This window comes from Convolutriloba macropyga, chromosome 1, assembly GCF_964194025.1.
Source record: "Convolutriloba macropyga chromosome 1, txConMacr16.3, whole genome shotgun sequence".
NCBI classification, from domain to species: Eukaryota; Metazoa; Xenacoelomorpha; order Acoela; family Convolutidae; genus Convolutriloba; species Convolutriloba macropyga.
Window position 1 is genome coordinate 40693937 of NC_134468.1, and position 22349 is coordinate 40716285.

A 22349-nucleotide genomic window follows, 5' to 3' on the forward strand; every position below is an offset into this window, starting at 1 on the left:
TCAGATATTTTATATGTGTTATCCCCAATCTTTTGATCTGTTCCTTTCATGTAACATTCAATATCGGCAAAGATAACATTCTTTACTTCTTGTTGTTTATGTTGATTCTTGAATTTGATTTGTTTTAATTTAGGGCATACAATCTTAGGCTTGATTTGTACACAGCATTCATGAGTTTCATAATTATGTTGAGAACTAAACCAATAGGTGCAATTATCACAAAACCAAAACTTTGCGTGTTTAGCATTAGGTCTTTCTAATAACACCTCTATTTTTTTAATTAGAGCACAATGGGTCTTCGACCATGTTCCACCATGTTCACCCCAAGTTAGTATTCGAACATTCTTACGATCTTTAACAAAATCTATGCATTTCTCTAATAGCTCTACTTTGGCTGAGCCTGGGATTGGTCTGTAAAACCAAATATTAATATTATACTTATTTTGAATTTTTGTTAAATAATTATGTGCATATTCATTATCTTCCCAGTCATCGACTAGGTTATCAATATATTTATTTTCTCTAGTAGCATTTCTGGCCGCAGGATGCAATGCAGCTGTAATACATAATCGTAGACAGTTAAATTTATTGTTCCTAATATTTAAAATCGCATTTGTTTTATCTTTTAGGTCTAATGGTAGTTCTATATAAGATCCTAATGATGGTTTAGTCCTTTCTATACTTATTTGCATGTCTGTTATTCCAATAAATTCATAATCATATCCACGGCCTTCATATATTTCTTTAACATGATCAAGCCATTGGTTTAGATCTAATCGATGATCTTTAGTCATATATTCATCTGTTCTAAAGTTTATATTAACAGTCTTTTCTTCTTCTGAGTCTCTCTTTTTACATAAACAATTAGCAGTAACTTTATATTTATATGATTTAAATGGTTTGAACTCGTCTAATATGTAATCTACTGGTTCATTAATATCCTTGATTAAACTATTATTAGATTTAGTAATATATAACTGTCTTTGATTAAAGCTAGATTTAATATTATAATTTTCGTCTAAGCTAACGTTTTCTCTCCAATGTTTATTCATATGAGTTTGCAAACCAATCTGATTTTTAAACTTATTGCCGCAAACCCAACATCCGAGATTCTCCGATGGAACTTCAGATTCGGGTTCGGTTTCAGTCTTAGTATCAGTTTTAGTTCCAGTTTCAGTTCCAGGTCTAACATAGAGTAATCCATCGTCAGAATCAGTGAATTTGTCAAACAACTTCGTTGAACTGCTTCGCAGATCAGAAGCAAACATTTTCTCTAATAGTTCCTTATGTTTAGGATCATAAGATTGATGTTTATATAACTCTTTCTTCGTTTCAAATTCTAGATCACAGATATCACAGAAGTTTATACTCGGGACACTAGTTTTAGTTGAGTGGGACATGGTGTATTTTATTGGGGAAAATTTTATAATTTTTCGACAATACAAAAATGAAATGCAATAACTGCAAAAATAAACCTTGGAAAAAATGTTGTGAAAATTGTAAAGAATTAGAATATAGTTGTTATATATGTAATAGTTTAGTTAAAGTAAAAAATTATATTGGGCATTTAGAGGAACATTATAAAAATCCTGATTTATATATAACTTGTAATATGTGCAAAGCTTATAAACATATTTCTTTCTTTAGATTTAGAAATGCAAAATGTAAGTTGTGTATTTACCTTCATAGATATAGATTCGGTCATACTAGAAATCAATTTAGAGAACACATTTATAAATATAATATCTGCGATGCGGTTATTGATTAAGATTTGAACTATGTTCTAGGGTAATGTTGAAAAGCATTTTGAGTCGAATATTCGAATGAAGTGTAAATACTATTTTTATACAGTTTGTAAAATTTAGATATTTAAGAGGGAAAAGCGTGATTGGTAAATTCACTGCTAAAGATTAATTCGCTGATAAAGATTTGAATTGGATTTGTACTCTAAATTAAACAGTGTTAAAAAAAAGCACTTTGAGACGAGTATTCGCACGAAGTGTGAATACGAGTCGAAAAGTGCTTGAAAATACCATTTTTTTCTAATATGAAAAAAATTGGTCCGATTAGGGCAAAAAAAACAGGTGGGGTATTTTTAGGGGTGAAATAGGGGGGTGCTGTGCACGGGGCCCCTTTTCCCCACTACTCATAAACAATAAAGATTTGACACTTCGTAGCCTCATATTATTACATCGGATGCTGTATTAATCAAAGCGGTAGCTTCGTCATACTCTCTTCTCATTCTGACTGCACGTGCAAGTATAATTAACTCCATTGACTAATTCAGTAAAAACATCAGTCAATTCTTTGTCGATTGTTTAAACCATTTTTGCGGTGCTATTTTTTCGCGGGTCAGTTAGATTTAAAAATTCCCCCATTCTCCCCCCTAATCTTAAATTGTTTTACCCCCTAATCTTTTTGGGGGTAAAATCTAAAATCCCCCCATTTCCACCCTAGTCTTACATCGTTTAACCCCCCCCCCCCCCCGTAGAGAATTATCCCCCCCCCCCAGTTTGGGTGCTTATCAGGGTGGTAATTTCGACACGGGTTCTTTTGTCTAAAAGTTATCAAAGTAAACCACGGCTACTTTCCACAGATAATCAGCTTTTTATATTTTAAAGTCGATAACGATAAACTCTTGAGTCACAATCCTGATGAACATTTGGGCAAAAGTAGCACACTGGCCGCCCGCACTCACAATGCCGTCCGATTCAAAGAAGAGCCAAACAATACTGTCAATTCAGCTGCAAGGTTTTTGTACTCTTTCCTCGCTCTGTACTGTATCTTAACTCATATATTAACAATATATAAACTCATAAATTAGATGTGAGTATTAAAGTATACATATAGGGTCGAGGTGTCAACGCTAAAAAAATCGCAAAATTACTGGAATGATTGCGTTGAATTTATGTAACCTTTGGATCTATTCTGTTTCGCCCCCCCCCCAGTGTTTTTTATGATCCCCAGTTACAAATTATATGTTTTTATATAGCACGATACTATGCAAGAAAATAGCACGTGCGCCTGGGGGTCAAAAACAATTTATGCTCAGTAAGCTGGGGGGGCCGAAACAGAATAGATCCGATCTTTTTTATAAATTCAACGCATTCACCGCTGCTCTTACATAATTTTGCGTTTTTAAGCGTAGTCTAACATACTTTTGCGTTGAATTTAGCGTAGATCTTGCATAATTTTGCGTAGGTTTTACACAATAGGTTTTAAATAAATTTGGGCACCTAGTTTTGGGCTGTGTGTGTGTGTGTGTTTGTGTGTGCGTGTTTGAGGAGGGCTGGGGGCGTTGCGATAAGTAGGAGGGGAGGGGGTAGTTGGGTACGTGGAGGATGAAGGTTGGGGTTAGGTTCCGGATTTTAGAGTCTCAGAAGTCTCTTTTTTGTCAATTTCATATTGAGTGCATTGAAAACTGGTTTTAAACTCAAGTTTTTACTTAAAGAATCTCAACAATTGTCTATGGAACTCCATAATATGGGTAAATGCAACTATTAGATACTGAATATTTGTATAAATACGCTTAGAAACGCAAAATTGTTAAAATCTACATTCAGAAACCGCAAAGTTATGTCGGATGTACGAATCGAAAAGCCAAAATTACGTGCAGCGTGATGTTACAGTACGATTTATAAAGAGTGCGGTTCTAAAGACAACTAAGGGGCTGTGGAACATTCGTATAAAAGAAGCCAATAATGCAAGAGGTCAGTGGTTTGAGTATCATACGCTTAGATTCAACGCAAAATCATGTAAGATCTAAGCAACAAAACGCAAAACTATAGAAGATACGTGGTAAATATTGTTGACTAGTCGCAAAATTTACCGCACATTTCTTACAAAACTTTGCGTTAATTGTGTTGAGATTACGTCTCTATATTCAACGCATTCAGCGCAAAATTATGAAAGAAAATTGCGGTGAATTTTTTGAATTGTCAACGCTGGTAACCGCTTATCCCATATAAATTTAGCAAAAATTCTAGTTCTGGGAAGTTATGTATAAAAAAATAAAAAGCTTAATCTGTCCCAGAAATACACTTAGTTACCGTTAAAATTTACTGAACTTTGACGCGTAGGAAAAAAATTTTTTTGATTGTTTGTATTTTCTGTAGCCTGTAAAATAAAAAGCTGTTTTCTTTTCTAAATGTATACAGCAAATTAAAGTACGTTTTTATAAGAGAACAGTTTAAAAGACAACTCAGTTCGAGCAGCAATGGGTTTCAAACAATCGTGTAAAGATTGAATAACTCGTCCTTTTAACTATCTTGTCTTAATCAGTTAATAACATTGCTTTTAAAACTAACAGAACAGGATTAAAAACATCAATTTTACCCTCTCCCTAACTTAGTGAGCATATAACTTTTAGAAACTCACACCCAGAAGAAAGTGCTTTATTTACTCAGTAACCAGACAGATAACATCACAACATGTAGTATGTGGGCATAAAAACACTGGGATTGAAACAAAAAAGATACTAGAAAACTCTGTAGCCTTTAAAGAAATTGAATTTTAAGGATGGAGGTTTATCCTAGTCACAATTCCAGTCCAGAATTCTACCTAGAATAACTCATTGAAAGAATATACTACAGCGAGGGATTTTAAAATTAAAAACCTCAAATTTCCTTTCAAGTATAAAAGAGGGTTATACCATGCACTCCGTTTAAGCTTTTTGTTTGTTGTTTAGGCATTGTAACACTTTTAATTGAATACAGAAAAATATCACAAGTATAAGTCTTGCTGCATCTGTTTTTGAATAGATATTTTCTTATCTTAAAAAGATTGTTATTAAAAAAAAGAACTATATTAGGTTCTCAATTCAATCAATTAAACACTGAATCAAAGCTGTCATCAGGAGCTTTTAGGTGTTCACTATACAAGCTAGCTGGTCGACTAAAAACCCACTTGAAAAGAACGCTAAGCCTCTGACCATCAGGTAATTAGGGTTACTGCAGACCTAGAAATTTCTACTCCGTTCATCCATCCATACTCCATGGATTAACCTAGCTTGGCCACCTTCAATATTCTTTTCCTGAAGAGGACGCGGCCGGCTAAAACTCGAAGAAACAAATCGTCTTGGTTATGCCCACTGTCGTCACGCTAATCTCTAAGTTCCTTTCCCTAACTTAACCCACTTAGCGATTGCTTGACCGTTATATTTTATAGTCACCAATTAGGTATATCTATTTGGATAAAGCTATTCGTAAATAAATATGTTGTCCTAGAAACATTTGAAGTAAAGTTGCTAAATCCAATACAACCTTATACCTTTCCCCTGTTTAAATACAAAAATTAATAACGAAAAAACACTTTTAAAAATTTAGTATCAACGGATACTAAGTGTTTCCAACAACTATTTAGATTTGCCTAATAACGCCTAACTGTTTAATTTATTCTTAATGAAGACAAATTTTAACCCTAAGACATTGAGAAGAAATCTAAGTTAGCAGAACAGTAGTTTGTTTTCTATATTAAAATAAGTACGATTTGTAGTTAACTGGTTACTCTAATGTCAATAGGAAAGCTACAAAGTAACAAAATTTAGCTTAGACTTTACCTAATTTTGCAATGAAATAAGCGTAGATCTTACATAATTTTTAGTTCGACTTGGCATAGATCTTACATAATTTTGCGTTGAATTTAGCGCAGATCTTACGCAATTTTGCGTAGGTTTTTACACAATAGGTTTTAAATAATTTTGGGCAACTAGTTATGAGTTTAAGTGTTTGTGTGTGTTTGTGTGTGCGTGTTTGAGGAGGGCTGGGTGCGTTGCGATAAGTAGGAGGAGAGAGGTAGTTGGGTACGTGGAGGATGAAATTTAGGGTTAGGTTCCGGATTTTAGAGTCTCAGAAGTCTCTTTTTTGTCAATTTCATGTTGAGTGCATTGAAAACTCGTTTTAAACTCAAGTTTTTACATATAGAATCTCAACAATTGTCTATGGAACTCCAAAATATGGGTAAATGCAACTATTAGATACTGAATATTTGTATAAATACGCTTAGAAACGCAAAATTGTTAAAATCTACATTCAGAAACCGCAAAGTTATGTCGGATATACGAATCGAAAAGCCAAAATTACGTGCAGCTTGATGCTACAGTACGATTTATAAAGAGTGCGGTTCTAAAGCCAACTAAAGGGCTGTGGAACATTCTTATAAAAGGAGCCAATGATGCAAGAGGTCAGTGGTTCGGGTATCATACGCTTAGGTCTACACGTTGCATTTCGGTAAGATCAACGCTAAATTCAACGCAAGATCATGTAAGATCTACGCAACAAAACGCAAAACTATATAAGATACGTGGTAATTATTGTTGACCAGTCGCAAAATTTCCCGCAAATTTCTTACAAAGTATTGCGTTAATTGTGGTGAGATTACCAATTAGGTATATCTATTTAGATGAAGCTATTCCTAAATAATTCTGTTGTCTTAGAAATAATTGAAGTGAAGTTGCTACATCCAATACAACCTTATGCCTTTCCCCTGTTTAAATACCAAAATTAATAATGAAAAAACACTTACAAACTTAGTATTAAAACAAAATTCCTCTTAAATGGAAAAGAGGGTTATACCACGCCCTCCGTTTAAGCTTTATTTTTGTTATTTAGGCGTTGCAACACATTTAATTGAATGCAGAAGATAACACAAGTATAAGCCTTGCTGCTTCTGTACTTTATTAGATATTATCTTATATTAAAAAGATTGTTATTAAAAAAGAGAAGTTGGTGTCCCCGAAATTAAGAACTATACTAGGTTCTCAATTCAATCAGTTACACACTGAATCAACCAATATACTTAAAGAACATAGAAGCTGGCGTCAAGAGCTTGTCGGTGTTCACTCCACAAGCCAGCTGGTCGACTAAAAATTCACTTGAAAAGAACGCTAAGCCTTTAACCATCAGGTAATTAGGGTTACTGCAGACCTAGAAATTTCTACTTGGTTCAATCATACGTACTACATGGATTAATCTAGCTTGGCTACCTTCAATATTCTTCTCCTGGAAAGAACGCGGCCTGTTAAAACTCTAAGAAACAAATCGTCTTGTTGATGAGCACTGTCGTCACGCTATTCTCTAAGTTCCTTTCCCTAACTTAACTCACTTAGCGATTGCTTGACCGTTATATTTTATAGTCACCAATTAGGTATATCCATTAGGTGAAGCTATTCGTAAATAATTATGTTGTCCTAGAAAGAATTGAAGTGAAGTTTCTACACCCAATACAACCTTATGCCTTTCCCCTATTTAAATACCAAAATTAATAATGAAAAACACTTACAAACTTAGTATTAAAACAAAATTCCTCTTAAATGGAAAAGAGGGTTATACCACGCCCTCCGTTTCAGCTTTATTTTTGATATTTAGGCGTTGCAACACTTTTAATTGAATGCAGAAAATAACACAAGTATAAGCCTTGCTGCTTCTGTACTTTATTAGATATTATCTTATATTAAAAAGATTGTTATTAAAAAAGAGAAGTTGGTGTCCCCGAAATTAAGAACTATACTAGGTTCTCAATTCAATCAGTTAAACACTGAATCAACCAATATACTTAAAGAACATAGAAGCTGGCGTCAAGAGCTTGTCGGTGTTCGATCCACAAGCCAGCTGGTCGACTAAAAATTCACCTGAAAAGAACGCTAAGCCTTTAACCGTCAGGTAATTAGGGTTACTGCAGACCTAGAAATTTCTACTTGGTTCAATCATACGTACTACATGGATTATCCTAGCTTGGCTACCTTCAATATTCCTCTCCTCGAAAGGACGCGGCCTGTTAAAACTCTAAGAAACAAATCGTCTTGTTGATGCGCACTGTCGTCACGCTATTCTCTAAGTTCCTTTCCCTAATTTAACCCACTTAGCGATTGCTTGACCGTTATATTTAATAGTCACCAATTAGGTATATCTATTTAGATGAAGCTATTCGTAAGTAATTATGTTGTCCTAGAAACATTTGAAGTGAAGTTGCTACATCCAATACAACCATATACCTTTCCCCTTTTTAAATACCAAAATTAATAATGAAAAAACACTTAAAAACTTAGTATTAAGCGATACTAAGTGTCTCCAACAACTAGTTAGATTTGCCTAATAACGCCTAACTGTTTAGTCTTCTTACTAAATACAAATTTTAATCCCTAAGATATTGAGAAGAATTCTGAGTTCTACTACGAACTGTAGTTAACTGGTTACACTAATGTCAATAAGAGTGCTACTAAGAAACAAAATTCACCGCCATCATTTAACTCACTCTTCTCTACTCAGTACTCAATTAACACATGTTATACTCCAAAAACTACCTGAAGAACAACCTAAAATTGAATCTTTATCTGAATTAATTTTTACTTTTTCAAACTTTCACATCAGTTCAAATTACTTCTGTTTTATTATCTTTGTACAGTTTTGAATTGAGAACTTGCTTTTGTTTTGGAAAGAATTCCAGGTCGGAATCAATTTGGCTCTGTTTTCAAAATCGTATAACTTTCCGTTCCTACCCGGCTTGTTTCCAAATCTTCAGGAGTACCATAAAGCTGTTAGTGCGCTATCATAATTTGAGTGAGCCTCCTTATAACAGCCCTCTGCTAAAGCATTAGCTGTGTCATGCTTTTGTTTTCAGCTTGGTTAAGAAAAGTAGAGCTAGCAGTTCACAACACGAGTCTTCAACCGCAGTCCAGAAAGCACAAGTGTCAGATCCCCCGACCATTGTAGTGCAGAATGATTCCCTAGCACAACTTGGCAGTGTCTCCCGCGATGCTGAAGAATCTCAAATAGACATACAAAAGCATACTGCAGGATTGTTGGAACTAACAGCACAAAGGCGACACAGTAGCCCAAACACACAATTCACCCGATCGCAGTTAGGTAAGGCGAGATAAAAGAAAGGATATTCTCTCTTTTGTTTCAACCTTGAGGACATGAACTTTAAAATTACGCCACCTGAAATTATTCTATGCAACATTTAATCAATTGTAGCTAATTAAATGAATAAAAATCAGATGATTTGGCAAAAACGCATACTATGTGTACAATTCCATATTAAACTTTAAAATTGTTGGCTTTTTGGAGTTACAATTTTGACAAATGTTTCTGATAGTTGTTTCCAAAATCGCTTTCGCAACAAAAGTAAATATTCAGTTTCTTACTTTATGGAATTAGTTCTACCAAAATCCTCCATTGGTTGATTTAACGGAACTTTTGGTCGACTTTTTAAAGACAGGATTTGACTAACTTGGGCTTTGAGTTCACAAATGACGTTTTGTTTTCTTATGAGTTCCGTAGCCCCTATCATTGAAATAAACAAGATTTTATCTTTTTTATCAGGCAGTGACTACAAAATGGTACCCGACTTCCGAGAGAGCCATTTGGACAATTCGGCTGTGATATTGAGCAACTCACGACCCGCCCCCACAACCCCCGACGAGAGAAAACGACAGCCTCTCAGCCCTCCCAACAATAAAGAGCCAACCCTCTCTCCTCCCCCTTCGCCATCTGCTTCAAAGATACAAGTCATTCATATTGCACAAGAAGAGGAGTTGGTGCCTCCGAGGTTCCGAGTGATCACATATGATGAGAACTTGCAAGAATTTCAAAACTACAATGATGTTGATTAATATCTCAAGTCAACACTTTTATTAGTGGCTAATTTGAAGAGCCCGAAATCAATAACTGATCCCCAGTGAATTGATTAAGACCGAATTGATTACCAAATAGAATACGCCCGATGAATGTTGTTTGACTTTAGATACGACCAGTTAACTGTTAATTAAATTCGCTGATCAAAATTGAGCCGATGATTCTTGACGGGAACTGACACATTTTGAAGCATCCAATGTTTCATAAATCACTGTCCCTTTCAAAAAAAGAAATAAGAGTTACAATGTTCGGTGCCAATCTTGCTAATTTATAGCTAGTTTTGTTAATATCTTACAAAATTTAATGAGTTTGTTTAGATTTTCCTTTTTCTTATGTTTGAGAGGGAGGAGCAATGGTTTTTCACGAGGTCCAATAGGACTTTTAAATTTTTTCATACAACATTTTAAAATTGTCTCTAGGCTCAAGAATTCATTTCAACTGTTTTAAAATTATCATTATCTTGTTATCTGTCGTTTCTAACTGTTCTCAAACGAGACATGCAATTCTTATGCTAATGTATTATTGAAGTAACGAGCGAGCCCTCCGGCGTGCCTAAAAACAGCAGACAAAACCTATAAGTTTTAAAAATTTTAAGTGTTTTACAGATAATTGACACTCTGAAAATGGCTACAATTGATTCCCTGGCGGTTGTTAACAAAACTCAGATGAGAAGTTAGTGACATTTCTTTGCAGTTGTTTTCAAGCATTGTCACTAGCAACATTATGACTGCTAAAATTGGTTGAAAAAATAGTGTCATCTTTCTCTTGACAGTGAAAATAGAATGGAGCTAGTTCTTCAAAACTTTGTATATATAAATTCACATTAACGTTAAATTTCTGCAAACTATTAAAAACAGTTGGTATAGTTTTGCATTTAAATCTAGCAGTAGACACCTTGGAAATTATTTGGATGCGGCAAAAAGCATATAAATGCAGTTTGCTGTTGATTAAATCTCTGAGTGATGTGTATTCAAAATCCAAAAAATAGACCTCTGAGTGATAAAAATACTGGCCGTCAAAAGTACTACGTAACAATCTTTTTGCCGAAACAAAAACTGTTTTTGAGATGGTATTACACCAACTCCTGATTCAAATTCAAAAACTTTCTTACATAAACGATCTTCTACACTAGTGGTCTCTGAAATTCTCTAAGTTTCGCAGTAAAAAGTAAGTTGTCACAAAATCACAATACATTCACATCTTTTCTCGCTCAAATAATTAACGCAAACTTTAGCTCAATCAGATTTGAACAAATGTGAAAACACATCACAATTTGGGAAATTTTTTGTTTCCATGTGAAAGTTAGTTCATTAACTTTGCATTGAGGTATCTGGAATTTTACCAATATTTTGATGGGTAGTAAATGCCATCACAATTTAATGGGTAGTAAATACCCGTGGTATAGAAACTCGTCTTCTTTTCTTCGTAGGACTAGAGGGAACTAATCTGCTTTTGAATTTGTTAATTTGGTCAAATTCAGTTGGCTAACTCAGAATTCAACTTAGCTTATTTACAATAACACAGATAGAACGAAATTTTTTTTATTTGAAACAACTGACTTCATAAACTTGTGTTGGCACGTTCTGCAGGCTCCAAGTCAAATTTATTGTTAAGATCTGAGATTTCACTATTTTAGTTTCAAAATATAAAACATAGCTGGCAGATTGCCAGACAATATCTGCAAAAACTTCATAGACCTGCGGTCGCAAATTGCCGCGAAGAAAATGAGCGAATAGAATTTTCAGTTATTTTAGTGATAGCCGATATGCTAGTTTGATTTAGAAAATTTCAAATTAGTGTGATTTCTCTCAGCAGCCATTAAACAACATTCATTTAGAGTTAGGTATCTATAGAGTTAGGAGTTTAGAGTTGACCGTAAAAAGCGAGGAAAGTCATTTTTGAGAGTGAGATAAATCAAGTGTGGCCAAAATTTTACTCAAGCGAATGAACGAGAAATTGCTCCAACAAGAGTGAAGAATATCACGTTAATCAATCATTGCTAGAATGAATGAACAAAAGGAAGATTTGAAGTAAACGTGAGCTCATAAGTCCTGAATTACAATCCAAAAAGTTGAACAAACTCAAGACCGGATATCAGCCTTAAAGCATGCAATAAACAAAGTAGGAATGAAAATAAAAACTTCATTTCCAAATAAATCAGTGTTAACAAAGCCATTAAAACCAATAACCGCATATTTGAGTAAACGGTTACATTATGGGACCTTATACAGAAATCAACCTTATACAGAATGCAACATTATGACTGCTAAAATTGGTTAAAAAAATAGTGTCATCTTTCTCTTGACAGTGAAAATAGAATGGAGCTAGTTCTTCAAAACTTTGTATATATAAATTCACATTAACGTTAAATTTCTGCAAACTATTAAAAACAGTTGGTATAGTTTTGCATTTAAATCTAGCAGTAGACACCTTGGAAATTATTTGGATGCGGCAAAAAGCATATAAATGCAGTTTGCTGTTGATTAAATCTCTGAGTGATGTGTATTCAAAATCCAAAAAATAGACCTCTGAGTGATAAAAATACTGGCCGTCAAAAGTACTACGTAACAATCTTTTTGCCGAAACAAAAACTGTTTTTGAGATGGTATTACACCAACTCCTGATTCAAATTCAAAAACTTTCTTACATAAACGATCTTCTACACTAGTGGTCTCTGAAATTCTCTAAGTTTCGCAGTAAAAAGTAAGTTGTCACAAAATCACAATACATTCACATCTTTTCTCGCTCAAATAATTAACGCAAACTTTAGCTCAATCAGATTTGAACAAATGTGAAAACACATCACAATTTGGGAAATTTTTTGTTTCCATGTGAAAGTTAGTTCATTAACTTTGCATTGAGGTATCTGGAATTTTACCAATATTTTGATGGGTAGTAAATGCCATCACAATTTAATGGGTAGTAAATACCCGTGGTATAGAAACTCGTCTTCTTTTCTTCGTAGGACTAGAGGGAACTAATCTGCTTTTGAATTTGTTAATTTGGTCAAATTCAGTTGGCTAACTCAGAATTCAACTTAGCTTATTTACAATAACACAGATAGAACGAAATTTTTTTATTTGAAACAACTGACTTCATAAACTTGTGTTGGCACGTTCTGCAGGCTCCAAGTCAAATTTATTGTTAAGATCTGAGATTTCACTATTTTAGTTTCAAAATATAAAACATAGCTGGCAGATTGCCAGACAATATCTGCAAAAACTTCATAGACCTGCGGTCGCAAATTGCCGCGAAGAAAATGAGCGAATAGAATTTTCAGTTATTTTAGTGATAGCCGATATGCTAGTTTGATTTAGAAAATTTCAAATTAGTGTGATTTCTCTCAGCAGCCATTAAACAACATTCATTTAGAGTTAGGTATCTATAGAGTTAGGAGTTTAGAGTTGACCGTAAAAAGCGAGGAAAGTCATTTTTGAGAGTGAGATAAATCAAGTGTGGCCAAAATTTTACTCAAGCGAATGAACGAGAAATTGCTCCAACAAGAGTGAAGAATATCACGTTAATCAATCATTGCTAGAATGAATGAACAAAAGGAAGATTTGAAGTAAACGTGAGCTCATAAGTCCTGAATTACAATCCAAAAAGTTGAACAAACTCAAGACCGGATATCAGCCTTAAAGCATGCAATAAACAAAGTAGGAATGAAAATAAAAACTTCATTTCCAAATAAATCAGTGTTAACAAAGCCATTAAAACCAATAACCGCATATTTGAGTAAACGGTTACATTATGGGACCTTATACAGAAATCAACCTTATACAGAATGCAACATTATGACTGCTAAAATTGGTTGAAAAAATAGTGTCATCTTTCTCTTGACAGTGAAAATAGAATGGAGCTAGTTCTTCAAAACTTTGTATATATAAATTCACATTAACGTTAAATTTCTGCAAACTATTAAAAACAGTTGGTATAGTTTTGCATTTAAATCTAGCAGTAGACACCTTGGAAATTATTTGGATGCGGCAAAAAGCATATAAATGCAGTTTGCTGTTGATTAAATCTCTGAGTGATGTGTATTCAAAATCCAAAAAATAGACCTCTGAGTGATAAAAATACTGGCCGTCAAAAGTACTACGTAACAATCTTTTTGCCGAAACAAAAACTGTTTTTGAGATGGTATTACACCAACTCCTGATTCAAATTCAAAAACTTTCTTACATAAACGATCTTCTACACTAGTGGTCTCTGAAATTCTCTAAGTTTCGCAGTAAAAAGTAAGTTGTCACAAAATCACAATACATTCACATCTTTTCTCGCTCAAATAATTAACGCAAACTTTAGCTCAATCAGATTTGAACAAATGTGAAAACACATCACAATTTGGGAAATTTTTTGTTTCCATGTGAAAGTTAGTTCATTAACTTTGCATTGAGGTATCTGGAATTTTACCAATATTTTGATGGGTAGTAAATGCCATCACAATTTAATGGGTAGTAAATACCCGTGGTATAGAAACTCGTCTTCTTTTCTTCGTAGGACTAGAGGGAACTAATCTGCTTTTGAATTTGTTAATTTGGTCAAATTCAGTTGGCTAACTCAGAATTCAACTTAGCTTATTTACAATAACACAGATAGAACGAAATTTTTTTATTTGAAACAACTGACTTCATAAACTTGTGTTGGCACGTTCTGCAGGCTCCAAGTCAAATTTATTGTTAAGATCTGAGATTTCACTATTTTAGTTTCAAAATATAAAACATAGCTGGCAGATTGCCAGACAATATCTGCAAAAACTTCATAGACCTGCGGTCGCAAATTGCCGCGAAGAAAATGAGCGAATAGAATTTTCAGTTATTTTAGTGATAGCCGATATGCTAGTTTGATTTAGAAAATTTCAAATTAGTGTGATTTCTCTCAGCAGCCATTAAACAACATTCATTTAGAGTTAGGTATCTATAGAGTTAGGAGTTTAGAGTTGACCGTAAAAAGCGAGGAAAGTCATTTTTGAGAGTGAGATAAATCAAGTGTGGCCAAAATTTTACTCAAGCGAATGAACGAGAAATTGCTCCAACAAGAGTGAAGAATATCACGTTAATCAATCATTGCTAGAATGAATGAACAAAAGGAAGATTTGAAGTAAACGTGAGCTCATAAGTCCTGAATTACAATCCAAAAAGTTGAACAAACTCAAGACCGGATATCAGCCTTAAAGCATGCAATAAACAAAGTAGGAATGAAAATAAAAACTTCATTTCCAAATAAATCAGTGTTAACAAAGCCATTAAAACCAATAACCGCATATTTGAGTAAACGGTTACATTATGGGACCTTATACAGAAATCAGCAGCTTTGTAGAATTGTAATGAGGCAAAGTAAATAGACAACAAATAACCTTAGTGAAAATCGAATTTGAAAAAGCTTTGAAAAAAGTGACACCATAGTCCTTTAAACTCCTAACTAGAAAATCAAATAATTAGACAAAAGCATATTTGAAATTTTTCAAAACAAATAATCTCAAAACCAAAAACCATCAGCTAATTAATGGAAACATTAAATAGATGCAAAATAGTCTCCACGATACCACGGAGACTTGTCAAAACTGTAACTAGGAGACACTTGAAAAAGAACAATCGCTATCTTTTGAAAACAAATGTTCTCAAAATTGAAACAAACCATAAGCTATTAACTGAAACCATGAAATAGCTTCAGTTTTTGTTAACCAGAAAATCTAAGACACCTGAAATTACAGACCGAGTAATAAGACCAAAAAGTCCAAAAAGCAGAAAACTTAAAATATCTGATATTTGTTGAGCAAATCATATCAAAATCGTTAAAAGCCACATGCACGAATTTATAAATAAGAAAGCCTTACACATGAAAAGTGTTATACATGAGACCATTCATTAATGACACTAAGAGACAGGACAGCAAATGGAATAAAAAACCGTGCAAAACATTTCTCGCCGTTGCACGACTAAATATTCATCATATACAAATCAGTAGAGGCGTATTCATTATAATTGCTATGAAAATGCACAATTGCTATCATATTGAAAAGATAAGGTAGAACTTCCGTAACAATTCAAATGATCATTGCACAAAACTGAGCAAAACCAATTAATTGCACAGAACTGTCTAAAATTCATTAAACGATTATCCATGATGTCCGCTTTCCCTAGAAAAAAATACACGGCTTTAAATATTCTGGTTACGGTATTCAGAAACAGTTCCACACAAATGATTTAACTATAAGGGCACCGTCAAAACTTCAAAAACTAAAATGTAACATTGAGAGAAAGTCAAATTTTGAACAAAGTCATTTCCAGTTTACAAATTTAATGCATTTTTGCTGAGAACGGAAGTAACTAGAAAATTTTCTAAAATTTTGTTGGGGAACGAAAATAGGCTTAAAAATCAAATTTTTCACCATTTTGCGTTTTTCCACGGAGTCAGAGTGCTCAGATTAATTAAATTATTCTGCAGTTCTCAACATCTCAGCAAAAACTTGCGTTTATTATAAATTGAAAAGGATTTTTATTGACAGACTCTGACTTTAACGGGTCTTCACTGAGCAAAATTGATTCCTAGTTAACGTAAAAATCAACCTTTTAAACTTATTGGCATAAATTTCCAATCCACTTATGGCTGGTGATGATTGCAATGGCTGAAGATCAAATCAACTCATAGGACGTATTTTCATTGAAATTACTTAAGTTTTCTCTTATAAATAGTAAAGTTTTATCTTTCACACTTCAGTTAAACAACCGCTTTATAATATCAACTGAAGAACTTTTGGTATCCTATTTGTACAATGCAAGCTGAAAAGATAAAGAGGGCATTCCTAAATAATAGATAGAGAATGGAGAATTATTTTCGAGAAAAGTTTTTTCAGTAAAGTTTGATGCGTAACCTCCTCTCTTAGGAAAATAAAATTTAGGAAAAGCAGTAGAAAAGTTGAACTGGTTTCTGATGAAGCGCATCTTTGGTTGGATGTTCAATAAATTTGACAATGTTTGAAAATATCAAGACGTACTAATAGAGGCCTTTTACAGCTATAATGATGTGCGTTAAACTGAAATGAAACGAAGCCTAATTGGTGATTTATTTAGGAAATGTCCCTCTCGATACTAATTCTGGATTAACAAGGAAGTTAGTGGTTTTGAAATTACCCATAGCACTGATCACAAGAAAAATTAAGTCTTTGAATTTGTTCTCAAGTAATTACTAATAAAATTCGGTCAATAAAGTTTTAGGATAATAATTTGTTCGAAATGGTTTTGGATTCCACAAAACGCAAAATTATTGAAAATTGCCGTTTCGGACATTGACCACGTAATGCATATTATTGATAGCATTTATTGAAAGATAATTGAACTTTATCAGACAAAACTAGCGTAGATCATGCTCGGATTGACTCCATGAACGGATCGCAACAACTTATTACCGCGCTTTCCAAAAAAATTCCAACAAATGGGATACTAAATTGATTCTAAGATTGTTTATATTAGAATATCAATCAACAATTACAAGATGGTTATACAGTCTCACACAAGCCATTCGCTTTAAGTATCTCCCATCAACTTTCTCATCAGGTTCGTCTTTGTCTTCTGAATTCTCTTCAATGTACTTTATTACTGCTCTTCGCACTGTAAAGTTATCATCATCCGATGCTTTGAAAAGGTCTAAAACAAAACAAAAAGTTAAAAATCGCTTAAAAAGTACGGGGTGATGAAATAGCTCCTAAACATTAATTTATAATTTTGGCTGCTCGTGAGCTATTTTATTATTTTTCCTGCTTTTATAACCTCGCAATTCAATGTACAAAAACGTTGACTTGCTGAGCTATGAAAATGTGTTCACGGCCCAAATAATCAAAATCGGCCTACATTTGGTAAAACTGTTTGAGAGCAGGGAACTCGAGCCCCGATTGCGTGCGTGATAATAACACCTTGGATACTGCAAGCAAACATAAATTTGGTCAATAAATGCATGACTTGGTTGAAGGCCGATACTTCAACACCCGATTGCAAGCATGAGTGAATATTTCATACCAATTAGCGTAAACAATAAAAAACAAAGCTGATAGACTGTCATCAAAAAGCTGCAATAGCTTTGTATCGCTGCAGTGTCAAAACAACAATGCAAAGAAATACGATCAACGAATAAAAATTTCACTTACTTTTTTTTTACTAATTGCTGAGATCTCACATTTTGATTTTGAAATCGTACAATTTAAGTGTTGTTCACAGTATCTGCCTTCAAATAATCTTTAATTAGTGTGACATATACTCAGTTGACCCTATCGCCTTCAGGTAAAATAATCAAAAAGTGAGGAAAGTCATTTTTCAGAGCGGTAACTCACCTGTGATTAAAACTTAATCACGCAATAACCAAAAGAATTATGGAAACCACTCGGAGTAGGAAACTCACCATCCTCACCTCTTAATTGGCATTAAACATAATTACACTAAACATTTTAGGACAATAACCGGGAAGCTTACATGAAGAAATAAAAAGACAAACCAAAAAGCATCTGGTAAAATTTACATTAAGTTCCGACTTCAGAAACACAGGCAAGACCTGGTAAAACAAAAATATAGATCAATCGCAATAAAAAACACAATTAAAAAATAAATTAACAGGCTCATAAAAAAAACCGAGCAAATGGAAAATTGATGGCAAAAGAAAAAAAACTGAAAAAATATCCACTACAAAATTTGAGCAAAATTCTCGAAAAACCACTTGCCAAACAATATTCGGAGAAAACTTTCAATTAAATCTGCTAGATCAATCATCCGACCCGTACTTTACATAGAAATATTTAAAAAACAAAGTTAGAAAAGCAAAGAGTAAAACCTGAAAACAAACTTATTTCAGTTAAAAGTGCCCTGTCTAGATTTCAAGTGTCATTTCATGGTAACAACACCAGTAAAATTGCTCTTAATTAAGAATCAATCATAAAAATGACGGGGAGAACCATAAAATTGGAAGAAATAGGCAAAAAAAATTTCAAAAAGAACAAAAATTGGCAAAAACTTGCTCAAACTTAGTGAACTTTCAACGAAAATAACTTAAAACTAATCAAATTGAGAGACAACCAAAAGTGATAGAACAAATGGTTTTAACCACAACCCTCCTGAAATGCTATCAAATTTTGACGAGGAATACAAAAATTGCGAAAAAAGCTTAACAAAATGGTAAAAAAAACTGACACAAAAAGTGTAAAAGTAGCTTATAAACGATCCATTACCAGTCTAGATAATTGAGCAAAAGCACATTTGACTGAAAAAGGTGGAGTTAAAACTAAGAAAAAAAATTCTTTCAAAAAGCCACAGACGTTCAGGAATATCCTCTCGCTCATAAAAACTTTCTTCACACCTTTTCTCGATCTCTCTCAATTAAGCGACGTGAACAAAAATCACTCTCTCTTCTATCAGCTCTTCATCAACTTGAACTAGACACTTTTTCACGAATTTCACTTCCTGTTTCATATACACTTCAACAAAACTTCCGCTAAAGAAATGCTCCACCAATACTCCTCTTCGAGTCGTAAAAAGACGCCACCACACGCAATTCAGTCAAAAGGAATGGAAAAAAGGCAGATTTGAAATCAATGTGACGTCATATGGTCGCAACAAAAACCTTTACGAGGAAAAAACGACCTGCCAGAGACAAGCAGCGAATGATGTAAGAAAATAGAAATCAGCATCAAGTAGCGAATATTTTTGGTGTTTTCATCTTCGGAACCAATATTCTAAACCTAAAATTGGAACAAGAACTAAACTTGCAGCTCTAGATAAGTTATCCAGAAAAAAAATTGAGCTGGTAAACCACCTCTATATTCTGGAACAAGTAACTCAAAAATCAGGGAAAAACAAAAACTGCACAATTTAAGGCTCAGGCCTTCCCAACAACCTCAGTAATCTGAATACTTGAAAGATTAGCCAGCTAACTGACTCTAATAAGTCATGGAAAATTATGTTATCACACATTAGAAAATATAGAAGGACAAGACCTGTAATACAATCCAAAGAATTGAATGGAAAAAAATCTTCTGTTCCTGACCAGCGGACCAATTCCACAATGCCAGCCAAACATAGTTTTACAAAGTCCATGAAAAAGAAAAGAAAGCATTCAAAGTTTTTACACTTTTAGGATCAGCGTGTTAGCACTAAGGAGTGCAATTCAATTATTTCCTATAGCTTGTGATATCAATATCTCAGAAACAAACACTGTAATGCTAAAACTTATGCATACATACATCAAGCTCAAAAACTATCGATAACTTAAGATCAGAAATGTTGGAAGTGACACGAAACATTCGGATAAGTTTTTTCTTCATACTTATATGCTATATTCTGTATAAGAAGTAAATTGAATGCAAGCAGAAATCTTGCGGCACATAAGGCAAACAGAAAAAGATCTGAAATTAGAAAAAACTACAAAAAAGTGACTCGCTTTTGACGCTTATGTCGAAAAAACCAAAAATAATGCCACAAAAATATACACATTAAAAGAAGCACAACCTTTGATAAAAACTTTCTTCGTCCCAAATGTTCAGAGAACTCACAATTCGATCCAATTACCATTTTTTTATCGGAAAAAAATTGAGCAAGTCGCAAAAATTTGCAATACTTATATCGTAACTTTTTTAATTTTCACAAAAAATTAAGTAGTAGACTATCGTCAAGCTTCCAAACATTTCATTGATCAAAAAATCTAATAACAACAAAAATTTTCAAAGCACTTCAATAAAACTACAAAATTACTATCATATTTAGGAATTTAAGTTTCAATTACCAACACATTTTACGTAAAAACGAATCATGGAATGTAAAAAACGTTTGTACTTTTACAGATATCAATATAAGAGCCATCTAGCAAAAACTTTAAGACAAAGAACGTGAAAAACAACCACTTTTTGCTCAAAAACAAAAGTAACTTTTTCACCTTTCAGGCCTTCCAAGTACCTTCAACACTTAAAGCACTCTGAAGACTACTTAAGTAATTTAAGTCTTGAATTAGAAATCAATAGAACCATCTAAGGCCGTGCGCATCAAAATTTTTCCAGCAATACGGAACCTTGTCAGCCGATAAATCACGTGACAAAAAGATCAATTTTTCCTAGAACGAGCGTTGTCAACATAAGAAAAACCATCAATAAAAAAATACTTCAGACACTTTTAAAAAGATCAAAGCTGCTTAAAAAATGTTGATGCTTAAGTGTCAAATAGAAGATTATGCACAAGTTGAGAAGTAAAAAATACAGCTAGCCACAGAGCACTCAAACCTTACAATTCGTTTGATACTAAATTTTCTCTATAGAAATTAGTAACAAGCAGGATGGACAAATTGGGTTTTGTAAATTTGACCTTGAGCCTCACTGCCTTCTCTGTAAATTTGAATATATTCTCATTTTTTGCGTAAGATTCTTGCAGAACCGGCAGAGAACACACACACACAAAAAGAATTTATTTCAGTAAAAACTGTCGCATCATACAATCAAATGTCTCGTCTCAGTAATATCATCCATAAAAAAGTTCTGAATAAACTACGAAACAAACAAATCAGAAAAGCAAGAAGTAATAGGCAGAAAAATTAACTTTGACAAAATTTGTTAAACAATGCTAATAAAACTGAAAGGTCACAAAAACAACAAGAAAAACCAACTTCAACCTCCACTTTTTATAAACTTAAAAGCCAAAAACGTCTAAATGGGCAAAAAATGCATTCTAATCTAGAGGTTTAATTAACTATTAAGTTTCGGAAAGAAAACCACACGGGCCAGGAAAGCTACAATAATCCAAGTTTTGTCGCGTAAGGAACTGACCTTCACAACCACCGATTTTAAAAGATCACCAAAAGTTTTTGAATTGTAAGACAGCACCCCAATAAAACAGTTTTTTGAAAGGTAAAACAATGAGCCTCGCAATATAGCTCCACTCAGCTTACAGTTATATAAAACGAAAGAGCACCACAACTCATCACCTAGTCCATTAAACCACAAGTCACATAAAATCACCGCTTTCGCTTCGCAGATATTAATTATATAGCTGAGGAAATTGTAGCATACTCTAAAGTGAATTAGACCACCACTTTTTGCATAATCAGACTTTACTTACCAATTATATCATTCTCAGCAACTGACTTAGTACGTTTCATCACCAGGTCACCATTTAATAGAACTTTCTTTTCGTCAATCAATTTTTGTATCTGACCAGTTTTGTGGACGTTGAAAACTTCTCTGATCACGTCTTTCACGTGACAGTCGTTCAAGTTGACAACAAAAAACTTGTAGAGATGGTCAGTATTGGGGTCCAAAGCGTCGTCAAAGATATCGGCATCAAAATTGTTGTCATCAATATATTGTGGAGCGTCTTCCATATCATCTCTATCCGTCGACATGTCTCTCAAGGCATGATAACAAAGCACTGGCGAGAATAAGCTGGAATGCCGAGAGCAGAACGCTTGCAGCTGGTAAAAAGATAGAGTCGCTTTAAATGAATAAGAAAGCCTTTCCAATATTAAAAATCGAGAGCACGCTCGCAGTCGAAACGCAGAGCGAATCATTTATCTGGAAAATGCTCTTGGCTTCCGATCAAAAGGTCAAGATGAGTTTATATGATTACGAACAAACAATTACGCAAGGAAAAGAATTGTAAAATTTAATTGTGTCTTCATTGTTGTTGTCAACGGTCCTTAACCGTTTACCCCCTCCCCCCCCCCCCACACTTTCCCTTTTTATTTTGATCA

At 33.8% G+C, this 22349-nt stretch overlaps 2 protein-coding genes across 2 annotated transcripts in view; one reads left to right on the forward strand and one right to left on the reverse strand.

Annotated features, from left to right (window-relative positions):
- The window catches only part of LOC142340773 (uncharacterized), a 59981-nt gene extending 50232 nt beyond the window's left edge, over positions 1–9749 (forward strand). Inside the window, exons 5-7 of the mRNA XM_075391516.1 lie at positions 2622–2751; positions 8617–8861; positions 9321–9749. Of these exons, the coding sequence (XP_075247631.1) occupies positions 2622–2751; positions 8617–8861; positions 9321–9610 (665 nt within the window). The 3' untranslated portion in view covers positions 9611–9749. The remainder of the gene's footprint in view (positions 1–2621; positions 2752–8616; positions 8862–9320) is intronic.
- A 7308-nt stretch (positions 9750–17057) lies between these two features.
- LOC142348912 (uncharacterized) lies at positions 17058–22205 on the reverse strand. Its single transcript, XM_075400397.1, has 2 exons — positions 21719–22205; positions 17058–17278 (listed from the first exon to the last, which is right to left on the reverse strand). The coding sequence occupies exons 1-2, from the start codon at positions 22164–22166 to the stop codon at positions 17109–17111; spliced, it is 618 nt and encodes a 205-aa protein (XP_075256512.1). The 5' UTR covers positions 22167–22205; the 3' UTR covers positions 17058–17108.
- Between the last annotated feature and the right edge of the window lie 144 nt (positions 22206–22349).